The sequence below is a fragment of the Mobula hypostoma genome, chromosome 14 (assembly GCF_963921235.1).
Source record: "Mobula hypostoma chromosome 14, sMobHyp1.1, whole genome shotgun sequence".
Lineage (NCBI taxonomy): Eukaryota > Metazoa > Chordata > Chondrichthyes > Myliobatiformes > Myliobatidae > Mobula > Mobula hypostoma.
Genome location: NC_086110.1, coordinates 35033609 through 35048749, shown reverse-complemented (window position 1 = coordinate 35048749; position 15141 = coordinate 35033609). Strand labels below are relative to the sequence as shown.

Sequence of the window (15141 nt, the reverse complement as noted above, 5' to 3'; positions counted from 1 at the left end):
ATTAAATCCAAGACATTTTAATCTTGTGGGTTTAGTTGCTCATCCAATCATTTCCTCAGGGTTTAAATGTACATTGTTTTGACCTGCATCTTAATAATGTTGCAACAATTGCATAAATACAGCGGAATCCAGTTAATTGAGATAATAGGACCAAATGTACTGGTCCCAATGTAAGTGACTACCCCAATTAGCCAAAGCTTCAAAGAAATAGTTAACAAGGTATAAAAAAGACACACTACCATTTGAGTAACAAATTATGTGTATAAATGAAATACAGAATAAATTAGAACACTATCAATACTACTACAGTGCTATAAAACTGTATTAGTTCCAAACAATTATCGACAGATAAGTGTATAGTTCTTTTGGTTGACTGCAAATGAACAAAACCAGGGCAGACACCTAGTGTAGATAATGGACTGCCTCAATACAATTTGACGACTACATCCTCCAAATATTCATTTTCATCGTAATATTCAAAATGATTGTTTGCACCTTCAACTTCTTTGTAGTTCCTAACTTGCTGAAGTAGTGAAATAGTTTCATTTTCACTCCTGCCTGTTTACGGCATCACCAAGCCTGAATGCTTGAAACCGCAGTGAGCAAAACAGTTCTGAATTGTCTTAGTGCTTATTTCTCGCCAACTACTAGTGACAAAAATCTTTGCTCTTCAACACAAGCACACACACCTGGTGGAATATTCACTCTTATGTGATTGAAGTCATTGAAGACACTGAAGCCGGTGATATAGAAGTCTTTATTTATCACAACATGCAGGCATCATTCTGGAGACACTCTTGGTAGAGGCTCACAAACCCAAAAGTACATTGCATTTTTATACTCTTAAGATCGCCAAAAACAGATAATTCAATACAATTTCAATAGTTACAATGACATCATAATGACAAATGGCTCCTTTGAGATACACAGCGGGAAGCACATTGTAACCGATAAGACACGTCTGAAAGTCTAAACACCTTTGGGAGAAACTAATTATCACAAATATTCTGAAACAACAGAGAGCCAGGTATACAAAATTAATGTTGTCAGGGCTGTCTCCGAGTACACAAATATGTTAAGTACACAAAAGCTATTGATTGCCTATACCTGTGGCCATGTTTGATATGCTAAGAGACAACATCCATCGGATCTGCCAGCTTGCACTCAAGTCAAAATGGTGCAAATAACTTAGCCATGTTGTCAGGTTTGAGGCAAGCCAATTAACACAAACCCATTCTTTAATATTTAGCTCTTGCATATGTAATCTCAATCTATGAAGCAGCCTGTGCTTTTAAACTTCAATTTACTGCCTGCAAACAGCAAAAAAAAATTAAGGCTAATTGCAAGCTTTCTGAACTTACTTACATTTACAATAAGAATTGCAGCCCAGTTCTTGTTTGAATTAACACCTGCTATATTCACACAACTCCAGAATACTCCGTAACAGCATCTAATGGCCACACAAGTGCATGTCTGATGCTTGTCAGAAACTGTTCGACAAGTCTCTTGTCCCAATTAAGTGGCATAGTGTCCCAAAAAAGGGAATCCCAGCTATTTTCTTGATCAGTTTTGTTCTTTAAGACTTGTCCCAAATAAGCAGTTGCCCCAATTAACCAGAAGCCACCGTACTTATAAAAATTGTGATTCATACTGCATACTCAAACAGTCCTACTTACAGCACCACATATCTCAGACAGCAGCAGCCATACCACCTCGTGGGGAGCCATGGGTAGGACCAGGAGCCACATGTCCAGTAGGTGCCATTCAGTGCCCAGGGAGAACCCTCCTACAAAGTACCATTTGGCATAGACACTGTTATCCCAGGGCATCGTTCCTGCTCACACTCACTGTATCCCACTGACTGGTTGGACCTGTGCTCATCATATCACCTACACCAACATTCCTTTCCCTTTCCTGTTGGATGGGGAAATCACTTTCAGAATTGGGGCCTTTGAATTTAACAAATCCTACATAGGGAAAAAACAGCCCTTAAAAGAACATACTCCACCAGGGATTACTAAGGCTCGAGATCCTTAATGCTGCTATGGGGCGAGGTTGGCTGGAATAGACCACTCCCCCCCAGCTTCCCCCAAAACAGAATGCCAAAACCTGAGAAGCTGGCCAATTTCCAAGTCCTTTTCTTTGTCATCAAAAGGGATTGGTATTAATGGTATCCTGCTCGTAGTGTGGTTAGAAGTCCTCATACAAATCCACCAACTCCACATGTTGGTACTGTTTGCATATTTATACACATAACCCACAGGAATGTGTTACAAGACCTCCCCACCACCACCACAGGTCAGCGTCATTACCACTGACATCAGCATCTACCACTTTGCCATTCTATAATGTAGGGAGACACAAACTCAAACGCTCCTGATTAGTCACTGGGCATTTAGGTACAAAACAGTCTTTGTCAGCAAAAACAACAACTTTTAGGATTAGTCCCCAAATCATCCAAAACATGAATTCTAAATTTCTAATTTAACTGTCCACAAATCCGCAATTTCTCCAAATGCCCATTTCCCTCTGAAATATGGACATCTCATATCCACAATAAAGATACACAGAGTTTCATCAACTTAACTTGGATTCCACATGGCCGGTGTGCTGTCTGGGTCTCTCTCTAAAACCAATTCCATGGAAAACAGATAAAGTAACAAACTAAAAACACAGATAGGACAATGAAAAATCAACGCTTGGACTTTTTTACCTTCAGAACCATCGTAAGTAACTGCAGTTAATTCCCACAGTGAAAAACTAACACATTTTCCAAAGAACACAGGAAGACTGCTGGATGGGAAGCAGCCGGTGGATTACCGCATTCACACAAGCCTTCCAAAACACAAGAGCACCTACAAATTCACTTCAAGTAGCAAAATATTTCAATCGGTCACCTTTTCCACTGAAGCATAGGATTAATTCAAATACTGTTCTGATACAGATCTAGCATACGCGAGACAGACTTTGCGCACGTATAGACACACACACAAACTCCTGTGTGGCCGCACCTCATGCAACATTTTTCCCTCCAAACTCAAACCATTCACACTTTATTATACATGGGTGTGGATGCCAGGACTCCCTCTCTATGGTAATGAGGCGGGAAGATGCCACGCACCCCGACCCCTGCTGCAACTGAAAGTCCGCCAATGCCTATTGCAGAGCCTCCAGCAAGGGATATAGGGAATCATGAATGGAATGGAAGGAATTCAGTACAGGACAGGAGACCTTATCGGAAGAGGGCTTCAAAGATGTCCCTTCCCTCCCCCACCAATGGCCTCTGTCTTCTTTTCCCCTGGCAGTGTTCCTTCTATATGGCATAAAGGATGGGAGCGGAAACCCTGTTTACCTCCTCCTTCGGGAACCTCGGCTTTGAGCAACACCAAAAACATTTCCTTACAAGTCACACACATAAGATGCTGGATGAACTCAGCAGGCCAGGCAGCACCCATGTTAAAGAGCAGACAGTTGACATTTTGGGCCAAGACCTTTCATCAGGACTCACAAGTCAAGCAGGCCCCAACACCCACAGGCTGCATAATTAAATTACGGGGATTCTCCAACAACTGAATGGCTGTATATACTGCCCAACTACCTGTCCCATTAGAGACAGCACCACTCCTTTCAAGTGGAGAGTCGCTGCCATAACTAAGTGACCTATTAAAGCAGGGGTTAGGTCAGAATCCTCTGGCAAGCTATCACTATCATCGAATAAACCTATAATTAGAGCCCACTGGCAAAGAGCTTCAGTTCCTTCTTCTACCGTGCCCCACTCTATCAAAGGCTTTAAGTTCCACTCACCTGACCCTGACCACTTCTGCCACCCGATCCTACCCCAAGTTACAAAAACTATGACACTAAATATTCAGTAACACTTCAAACTCAACAGGTACTTCATTAAGTCTACCCAAGTTACCCAACTACAAAACTAAATATTAACAGATATCTAGCTAAGTGCATGTATGGGCCCTTCAATACTTGCAGCATACTTTTCTAATGGTTCTTCAACACTGGTCATGACCTCAGTGTGAAGAGAAGCCCTGAAGACAAAGGAAAACCCTGTGAGTCTCACAAGTGCTTTTTTTTTATTATTAATTTGAGTTGCCCAGAAGCAGAGGCTTCCCAGATTGCAAGGCAATCAATGGGAAAGAGCTGCTGCATCCCTCAGATGGGCCAATCAAAGATTAGCATGGTAAGAATGGCTTTCAACCAGCAATAAAACTACTACTTCACATTATAGCATCATGAAACAAATACCACTGACCGTAGCCCAAAGGTGGGAAAGCAAATACATGGTATTAACCAGATTAAGCTTACAAACAGCCAATACAATTTCAGTGGAATACAAGGTCACTTCTGTTTGCTGTAATAATTCTTTACTTAAAAAGTACTTCATTAATGTAAATTGATACTGAAATTATAAAATTAATTTTCAGAAATGAAGTCAGTAGATAAGCAGAGGGAAATGGTGGAAGCGTACTTTCCTAGTATTGAAACCCTTGTTATTTTTTATTATAGATTTTAACTACCGGCATACGAAATAGAAGATATGATTAATAAATTGGCGGATGACATAAATATTGGGGGCACAGTGGATAGCAGGAAAGGTTGCCGAAGGGTACAGCAGGTTAGAGAGCAGATGGAAATTAATCCTACAACAAGGTGATGTATTTTGAGAACCTAAATAATGATGAAAAGTATACTGTAAATTACTGATAGAGGAGCCTTAGAGTTCAAGTCCACAGTTCCTTGAAAGTAACAACATAGGTAGTTAGGGTGATGACAGCATAGGACTAGCTTGTCTTCACTCTACTATGTATAAAATGTAAAAATTAGGATGTTGCAAGTTTATAAAAAATGGTTAGAGCACTGAGCACAGGTATGGTCACCACACTTCTGGAAGAGACACATAGCTGCACTGCAGAAGAGATTCTAAAGATGTTCAAGCAACACATAAACGTTGCTGGTGAACGCAGCAAGCCAGGCAGCATCTCTAGGAAGAGGTACAGTCGACGTTTTGGGCCGAGACCCTTCGTCAGAACTGAAGGTGTTGCCTGGATTGGAGAACCTTAGTTACAGGGAGGGATTGAATAGACTGGATGTGTTTTCCTGGAGTGGAGTGTTATTTGGTGAGCATACATAAATTTATATGGCACAGATAAACTAGATAATTAAAATGTTTTTTTCTTGGAATCAAAAACACGATGCCCAAGCTTCAAGTAGAGATGAAAGAGGTTTAGATCACTCAAGAGGAACTTCTTGTTTCATATGGTGAGTGGTTAACGTTTGAAACTTGGCACCAAAGGAAGTAGTAGTCAGTAAAAATCATTACATTTAGATAAGCACTTAAGTAAGGAACAGAAGGATAGAGACCCAAATGCAGGCAAATTGGATTGCTGTGTACAGAGAAAAAGGTCAGCATACGTGTGATGGGCAGCCAGGTTAGTTCTGGGAGTACAGCCTTATGATTTATCTTTAATATCTCCATAATTATCATAGAGTTACAGAACACTGCAGCACAGAAATAGGCTCTCTGTCCCAACCAGTCTATGCCGAACAATTAATCTGCCTAGTCCCATTGACCTACACCAAGACCATAGCCCTCCATAACCCTCCCATCTATTTACCTATCCAAATTTCTCCTGTTACGTACCCCGTAACTGGGTTGCCAAACCAGCAGAAATGGATCACTCAGTTGGAGTCTGGAGTACTAGAACTAAGAAAGTTTTATTAAAGAAACAAGCAACACAGTAATCGAAAGGATAATAAATGCAACAGTTCAACAATGATAACCACACATGTGCACAGAATTAAGATAACAGCATCAATCAAACTCTATCGTTGTCTAGGGGGTAAATGACCAAATTTCAAAATGACTCAAAGTTCAGTCCAGTTCAGTTCGCAGTAATCGTTGCCATGGCGAGGGACAACGTGGGGGGAGAGAGAGAGAGAACGGGAACAACTGATCATTCAGAACACTGCTTCACTCACAGACCAGTGAGATTGCTCACAAGCAACTTTTGGGCGGGTCCTTGGTGATGTCACCTGAGGTCACCGACTGTGACCCCTCCTCCAGATGCGGTCGATCCTCTGCAGTGAACCCGGCACCCAGGCAAGGGCGGACACACACCGGGTTCCCGCTGATCGTACCTTTCCACCCTTGTCGTTATCTGGTACTTCTCACCCACTCGTGAGAGGCGCACCGCTTCCAGGGTCTCGTTACCTCGGGTGGCGTGTGTCCAGCCTTAGCGAACCTGTCCCTTTTTATCCCCCTGCTGGGGCATCGCCTGTCCACCACTTCAAACAGTTCAGGGTTCAAAGGGGGAGCCGCTCCAGACAGCTCTCTCTCCCCCGTCCCTTCATTACACATCTCCAGACGCTGCTCCATTGTTCCTCATCTCTCCTTCCCCTGAGGGCAGGTGGCAGACCACTTGCTGATGTCACTGATGCTAACCCAGGCCAGCAAACATCTTAATTTTATGTGTATTCTCGTAACACTCCTAAATGTTGAAATCTAGCCATCATCTAACACTTGCACTGGCAGCCAGCTCGTTCCATTCTCATTACCCTCTGAGTGAAGTAGTTCCTCCTCCTCCTGTAACCCCTTAAGTATTTAACCTTTCACCCTTACCTCCAGTTCTATTCTCACCCAACCATAGTGGGAAAAGCCTGCTTGCATTTCCCCTATCTATGCCCCTCAATTTTATAAACTTCTATCAAATCTCCCCTCAAACTTCTATGTTCTAGGGAATAAACTACTAGCCTATTCAATCTTCCCTTATAACTCAGGTCCTCCAGTCTCAGCAAATTCTTGTAAATTTTCTCTCTACTCTTTCAATCTTATTCACATCTTTCTCGTCCTTAGGTGACCAAAATTGCACACAACACTCCAAATTAGGCCTGATCTGTTGCCAACTTTACAAGAGTGCTGAAGAATTGGGGATAAATATGTCAGAACTTACAGTTCATATTAGTGTCAACAGGCAAGTGACATTTTGAGCCTAAGACGTCATTGTAAGGTATATTAATTTGCAGAACTCATTAGATATTAACTAATTTTCCAATATCTTACCTATGAAGTTATGCCAATTTCTTTTTACTGTTACTTCATCTACTCTCCAAGAGTTCCAAGATTTTTTGGACAGGAATCATTCTCAAATAAAGTGCCAGATTTGTGAGAAGATAAACTTCTGCTTAAATTATAGCTTGTAGCTGGCAAAAACAGTTACTTCAAACCTTTAGGAACCACAAATCCTGATGACTTCAGATTGACTGGCATCACTGAATTTTTTTTATTGTATTTTCTGTCGTAGCTGCTTTATTAATTTAGTTGCACCATTTTGATATGGGCATCATTTTGCAAGTCTAAAACACATTGCCAATGCTCAACAGCAATGTTGCCTTTCTCCTTGATCACTGATAACACTTCACACCCAAATAGAAGTTTTAGGATGTTGCAGGTTATGAAGAACAAGGTTAACTGCAGGGACAAAAATGGTGAGGGGAGTGAAAAAAGAAGAGGTTGGAGGATAGGAGATCTAGGATGATGGAAAATAAAGTGTGCAGGAGCGAAGAAAAGTAGAGGGTGAAGGTGGGAACGTGAGAGTGAATGAGGGTATGGGAGGGAGATGGAAAGGAGAAATGGAACCAGAGGAAGGATATAGGAAACTAAAAACAGACTGAAGCAGAATGTATTAGGAGTAGAAAAATGGATGAGCTGAATAGAAAAATCTTCCTATTCCATCGTTTTTGACTGTATTAGCATTGATTTGCGAGGGGGGGACATAGAATCGGGAGATGTAGAGTCAGTATGGATAGAACTGAGAAACTGTAAGGGCAAAAAGACCCTAATGGGAGTTATCTACAGGCCCCCAAACAGTAGCCTAGATATAGGGTGCAAGTTAAATCAAGCGTTAAAATTGGCTTGTCGCAGAGGTAATACTATGGTTGTTATGGGGGGATTTCAACATGCAGGTAGACTGGGAAAATCAGGTTGGTACTGAACCCCAAGAAAGGGAGTTTGTGGAATGCCTCAGAGATGGATTCTTAGAGCAGCTTGTATTAGAGCCTACCAGGGAGAAGGCAATTCTGGACTTAGTGTTGTGTAATGAGCCAGATTTGATAAGGGAACTCGAGGTAAAGGAGCCATTAGGAGGTTGTGACCATAATATGGTAAGGTTTAATCTACTATTTGAGAGGGAGAAGGGAAGATCGGAAGTGTCAGTATTACAGTTGAACAAAGGGGACTATGGACCCATGAGGGAGGAGCTGGCCAAAGTTGATTGGAAAGATACCCTAGCAGGGATGATAGTGGAACAACAATGGCAGGTATTTCTGGGAATAATACAGAAGGTACAGGATCAGTTCATTCCAAAGAGGAAGAAAGATTCTAAGGGGAGTAAGGGGCGACCGTGGATGACAAGGGAAGTTGAGGACAGTATGAAAATAAGAGAGGAAGTACATAGCAAGGATGAGTGGGAAGCCAGAGGATTGGGAGACTTTTAAGGAGCAACGAAAGATAACTAAAAAGGCAATACGGGGGGAAAAGATGAGGTACGAAGGTAAGCTAGCCAAGAATATAAAGGAGGATAGTAAAAGCTTCTTTAGGTATGTGAAGAAGAAAAAATTAGTTAAGACCAAAGTTGGGCCCTTGAAGACAGAAACGGGTGAAATTATTATGGGGAACAAGGAATTGGCTGACGAGCTGAACAGGTACTTTGGATATGTCTTCACTAGGGAAGACACAAACAATCTCCCAGATGTAACAGTGGCTAGAGGACCTAGGGTAACAGAGGAACTGAAGGAAATTCGCATTAGGCAGAAAATGGTGTTGGGTAAACTGAAGGGACTGAAGGCTGATAAATCCTAAGGGCCTGATGGTCTGCATCCCAGGGTACTCAAGGAGGTGGCTCTAGAAATTGTGGACGCATTGCTAATTATTTTCCAATGTTCTATAGATTCAGGATCGGTTCCTGTGGATTGGAGGGTAGCTAATGTTATCCCACTTTTTAAGAAAGGAGGGAGAGAGAAAACAGGCAATTATAGACCAGTTAGTCTGACATCAGTGGGGGATCAGTGGGGGGGGGGGAGAAGATGCTGGAGTCGATTATAAAAGATGAAATAGCGGCACATTTGGATAGCAGTAACAGGATCGGTCCAAGTCAGCGTGGATTTACGAAGGGGAAATCATGCTTGACTAATCTTCTGGAATTTTTTGAGGATGTAACTATCAAAATGAACATGGGGAAAGCCAGTGGATGTAGTGTACCTGGACTTTAAGAAAACCTTTGATAAGGTCCCGCATAGGAGGTTAGTGGGCAAAATTAGAGCACATGGTATTGGAGGTTGGGTGCTGACATGGATAGAAAATTGGTAGGCAGGTAGGAAACAAAGAGTAGGGATTAACGGGTCCTTTTCAGAATGGCAGGCAGTGACTAGTGGGGTACCGTAAGGCTCAGTGCTGGGACCGCAGCTGTTTACAATATACATTAATGATTTAGATGAAGGGATTAAAAGTAACATTAGCAAATTTGCAGATGACGCAAAGCTGGGTGACAGTGTGAAATGTGAGGAGGATGTTATGAAAATGCAGGGTGACTTGGACAGGTTGGGTGAGTGGGCAGATGCATGGCGGATGCAGTTTTGGTGGCAAGAACAGGAAGGCAGATTACTATCTGAATGGTGTTAAGTTAGGAAAAAGGGAAATACAACGAGATCTGGGTGTCCTTGTTCATCAGTCACTGAAAGCATGCAGGTACAGCAGGTAGTGAAGAAAGCTAATGGCATGTTGGCCTTCATAACAAGGGGAGTTGAGTTTAGGAGCAAAGAGGTCCTTCTCCAGTTGTACAAGGCCCTGGTGAGACCCCACCTGGAGTATTGTGTGCAGTTTTGGTCTCCAAATTTGAGGAAGGACATTCTTGTTATGGAGTGAGTGCAGCGTTGGTTCACTGGGTTAATTCCAGGGCTGGCGGGAATGTCATATGTTGAAAGATTGGAGTTACTGGGCTTGTATACACTGGAGTTTAGAAGGATGAGAGGTGATCTGATTGAAACATATAAGATTATTAAGGGATTGGACACGCTAGAGTCAGGAACCATGTTCCCGATATTGGGGGAGTCTAGAACCAGAGGCCACAGCTTAAGAATAAGGGGTAGACCATTTAGAACGGAGTTGAGGAAAAACTTTTTCACACAGAGGGTTGTGGATCTGTGAAATGCTCTGCCTCAGAAGGCAGTGGAGGCCAATTCTCTGGATTCTTTCAAGAAAGAGTTAGATAGAGCTCTTAAAGATAGCAGAGTCAAGGGATATGGGCAGAAGGCAGGAACAGGGTACTGATTGTGGATGATCAGCCATGATCACAGTGAATGGTGGTGCTGGCCCGAAGGGCCTACTCCTGCACCTATTGTCTATTGACTGTTCCCTCCCTCCTTCAGAGTTTTGCTAGTCATGTCAATCCATTTTTTTTCTAATTGTAATTACCTCTTGTAATGACCTTGCCAATTCAGCAAAGATAAGGATTAGCTTTATTTGTCACACGTGCATTGAAACACACAATGAAATGTGTCATTTGCGTCAGTGATTAACACAGTCCAAGGATGTGCTGGGGCAGCCCACAAGTGGTGCTATGCCTCTGGCATATTATAATATGACTACAACTTGTGAACTTCAACCAGTATGTCTTTGGAATGTAGGAGGAAACCAGAGCACCTGGAGGAAATCCTAATGCTAGCCGGAGCCACAAGTAAGAATCTATGGTAGCTGCCCACCTGATCCTGTACATACCGATGTAACAAAATGGTGTCATCAGACATCTTCCCCCATATAGACCAAGCGGCACACACTCCTCTGACCCCTGTACACTCCTCCTACACACATATACATTGGTCCCAGACAGATCACTCAACACAGACCAGTACAGATGAAATCCCCTAACATCACGCGTACTACAGTAAACACCCATATTGGATTCCTGGGCATCTACAGGCCAAGCAACACACATACCTTCTTACTCTGCCTGCTCCTCCGCTCGGTCCCTTGCGCCCGCGCCCTCCTCCGCTCAGTCCCTTGCGCCCGTGCGCTTCTCCCCTCGGACTCTTACTCTGTGTAGTCATCCTTTTATTGCCCTATGTCATTACACCTGGGCCACAGGTAGCTCCCTCAATACAACAACTTCAAGTGATATCGCCCCCACCCCCCAATCATCCCATCATCCTATATGTAACTATACAGTAACATTGTCTCCCAGGCACCTTCCTCTTATACCAACTAGGCGGTACGCATTCCATGTGACCCCACATACACTTCCATGCATTCCACATCCTCACCGCAACACCCTTCCATCCCAGCCCTAACATACCCAAATATACACCCCAACTAATCCAATGCACCATCCCAACCAATCAGGTGCTACAACCCTAATCCTAAGCATCACTTAACCCTAATCAACACCACCTTAACCTAAGCACATCCCCTAAGCATAAACGTCCTAATCAGCACCCCTCAACCCAATACACCACCATCGACCCCACTAGATACCCCCTGACTCCCAGCCCCTTCCACCCCACATTCATAATTCAAACAAGCCCAAATCCGAAACCCCTCTCAGTTTCAGAGTCCAATGACACTAAATCTCCAATAATTAGATCAATAAACATGAGGGATAATATTCTGACTGTCCACATACCCTAGGCTTAATAAAGTTGAACCAGGAGGAGACAAGTGGGTGCAATAATGTCTTGGTGAACATGAAAATGTTTGGTGTCTTCTTTTCATTTTAATCACACGTTTTGCATGATAGAATCATGGAAATTTATGCCATGGGAGGAGTTCCTTGGTTCATTTCAGGCAGCGAGTTCCACACTTCTGTTTTTGGATGAAAGTATCTTTCTCAACTAATTCTATTCCTTACATGTAATAATCTTAAACTTTTATTCCCAAATCGTTGAGCTCTCTGCCAAGGGAAGTTGATTTTCCTGTTCCATCTTAATTTGCCTTGTTTTAAATATTTCAATGAAACTTTCCTTCAATCCCCTTTTGTTCCAAAGAAGAAAACGCCAGCCTAGTCATTCTTTCACCCTTGCAACATCCTTGTAAATCTTGCTGTTTCTGGTGCTTTTTTATTTTTGAATGCTGTCCCTTGCCCATTCTTAGTAGTCCTTTGGCATCCCTGGCAGTAATGTGCTTGATTAATGTTGCATACCATCCTTACTTTTGCCGGCTTCCGTCTCTTGAAATTGTATACACATTACATGTTCTGCACATAAGCCTCACTACTATGCATTATTATCTACTAAAGTTCTGGACATCCTGTCTAATAAGTCCTGAGAATGTCTTGACAGCTAAGTGCGTCGTAAGCCTGATAATAGGTTTTTTAACTTTTTAAACCATGCTTGTGAATTGCAAATATTTTGTGTTACTTCCAGGAGTTTGAATCAATACTTCTCAATTGTCAACATATTTTTACCCTTCTTTCACTTGAATGTTATAAAGGCATTGTGGTATCCAGAGAGTTAAAATGGTCACCATTGAATAGAATAAGATACAGTGTGAACAGCTCTAACAGACAGTTGGAGATTGCCATCTATATTTGTAATTGATGGGCTGTTTACTTCTATAAGAATGTTAAGAAAGTATAATTTTGGAGATTAAAAACAACTTAATTGATGGAATGAATTTCCGGAATTGATCACCAGATGAATGAAACCAGCACGAATTCCATTTGATTGTAATGAGACAGAACAGGTCTACTTTATGTCATCTTCATTGGTATATAAAGCCCCAACAGTAGAAACTGTTATTTTTGGTGAAAAGAGATATTTGAAGGCCTAAATTGCAACAACAAAATAACTAAACAATAAGTCCTGGCTTTGAGAATGAAGACCTGGTATGAACTGTCAGAAACAATCACTTCCATGTTCCATGAATCAGTATCAGTTACAGGGATGCAACACAACTGGCAAAGTAAAATATGGGGGTGATTGTGTGAACATAGAATGGTATAGCACTGAGCAGACCACTCACTCCATAATGTTGTGCTGATCATTATACCAATCTGTATTAAATGTCCTCTTGGGTATCATCTGTATCCCTCCCTACCCTTCATATTCATGTTTCCTCATATCTAAAGGTCTTTTGAATTCCACCAAACTTCCTGCTTCCACTACTAACCATGGTGACCCATTCCAGGCTCTACTATCATCTCCGTTTTCAAAAATAAACTTGTTGCTCACGTTGCTTTTAAAGATCCTCCCTCTAACCTTAAAAGCATGCCTACTGATATTTGACATTTCGACCCTGAGGGAAAGATTTTGACTGTACCTATCCATACCTTTCGTAATGTTAAAAATTTCTATCTGGTGTCCCTTTAGTCTCCAACACTCTTAAAGAGAACCACCCAAATTGTCCAATCTTTCCTTGTAGCTCAGACCCTGTAATTCAGGTAGCAACCTGGTAAGCTTCTTTTGCGCTCTCTGTACAGTCTCCACATTCTTCCTGTAATGAAATGACCAGAAACACACTTGGTACTCCAAGTACAGTCTAACTAAAGCTTTATATGCAGTGGCATGCAAAAGTTTGGGCATCCCAGTCAAAATTTCTGTTACTGTGAATTGTTAGTGAGTATAAGATGAACTGATCTCCAAAAGTCGTAAAGTTAAAGATGAAACATTCTTTTCAACATTTTAAGCAAGACTAGTGTATTATTTTTGTTTTATACAATTTTAGAGTGAAAAAAAGAAAGGAACACTCTGCAAAAGTTTGGGCACCCCTAGAGATTTGAGCTCTCAGATAACTTTTACCAAGATCTCAGACCTTAATTAGCTTGTTAGGGCTATGGCTTGTTTGCAGTCATCGTTAGAAAAGGCCAGGTGATACATGTGGCTTAATCTCCTGGATTAAGTTTACCATGAAAGACTTCATCAAACACTTGCCTCCTGTCCATGTAGATAATATCCACTGTCCAATCTTCATTAATTACTTCTGTCATCATCTGAAAATAAATCAAATTTGAAATTTGATGGATGTGACTTTCCCTGCACAAAGACATGTTGACAATTCTTCATAAATACATATTTTTGCAATCGTGAGTAAATCCTATCTTGAAAAACCTTCTCCAATAATTTTTCTACCACTGGTGTAAGGCCTACTGGCCTTTAAATACCTGGATTATTCCTGTTACCCTTTGGTCGAATCTTTTGAGGGTTTACAAACAAGTAATTTAACATTCCCGAGATAAATGTAGGTTGGTTTGGAATCATTTTCTTGAGGAACTTGCAATTTTGTGCCCTACCAGCACTCAAGTCCATAAATTTCTCAAAGTTAGAATTTCCCTGATGACATAATTTTAATGGGTATGTGTATTCTTTTGAAAGCCCACAAGGACTGTGTTGATATTTTTAAAAATTATTCTAATAGAAATATATCAAACAATGTATATGAAATGAGCTGTGGTTACATTTTTACCATGTACATGGTAGTTCATTAGCATATCAACAAATATTAGGGTGACTGTGATAATTAAAATTACAGATGGTAGGTATATACTTAACTATGACAGTAAATATATTGCTTTTGTTAAAAGCCTTGAGCTTTTATGTCTTTTTCTAGCCCTCATTTATGATTACTCTTCATTGCATACCTGAAAAGTTTGTTAATGCTCCAAATTAGTTTAGTTTTTGTTTAATATATTCCAATTAATTTATCCTTATCAAGAGCTTCATTAATGATTATTAGTGAGATGAGCCATTTAAAATTTTGGAACTTAAGTTGATTTTCTGGATCATTAGGCAACATTCATTGAAGTTTTATATAAAGCTTTCTCTGAAAGGTTGTATTTCAAAATAAGTGCTTCATTTGATAATTTTAAGGTAAATTTTTAAAAAATATTGGACAGAGAATATTTTAAATTAAAACTTCCCATAAATTAAAACAATTTTCCTAATATTCATCAATTTATTTAACAGTTAGCTTCCCCAGTTTATTACTAATTGAGCTTGGAGAAGCAAGTCACAGAGGACGTGCATGAACCGTTCCTAATTAAGAAAAAAATCTAAATAAGAACATATTTAAGAGCTCATACAGAAAATATGTACAGTAGGCATGAATTTTCTCATTCCAACCTACAGCAATGATTTCCATGC

The 15141-nt window shown here is 41.0% G+C and overlaps 1 protein-coding gene across 4 annotated transcripts in view; it reads left to right on the top strand.

Moving 5' to 3' along the window:
* The window catches only part of phkb (phosphorylase kinase, beta), a 281176-nt gene that overhangs the window by 33448 nt on the left and 232587 nt on the right, over positions 1–15141 (top strand). Inside the window, exon 1 of one of the 4 annotated variants that reach the window (XM_063066931.1) lies at positions 6897–6986. The exons of the other annotated variants lie outside the window; for them this stretch is intronic. Within the exon in view, the coding sequence (XP_062923001.1) occupies positions 6952–6986 (35 nt within the window). The 5' untranslated portion in view covers positions 6897–6951. Of the gene's footprint in view, positions 1–6896; positions 6987–15141 lie in introns of those variants that run through there. 4 annotated transcript variants of the gene reach the window in all.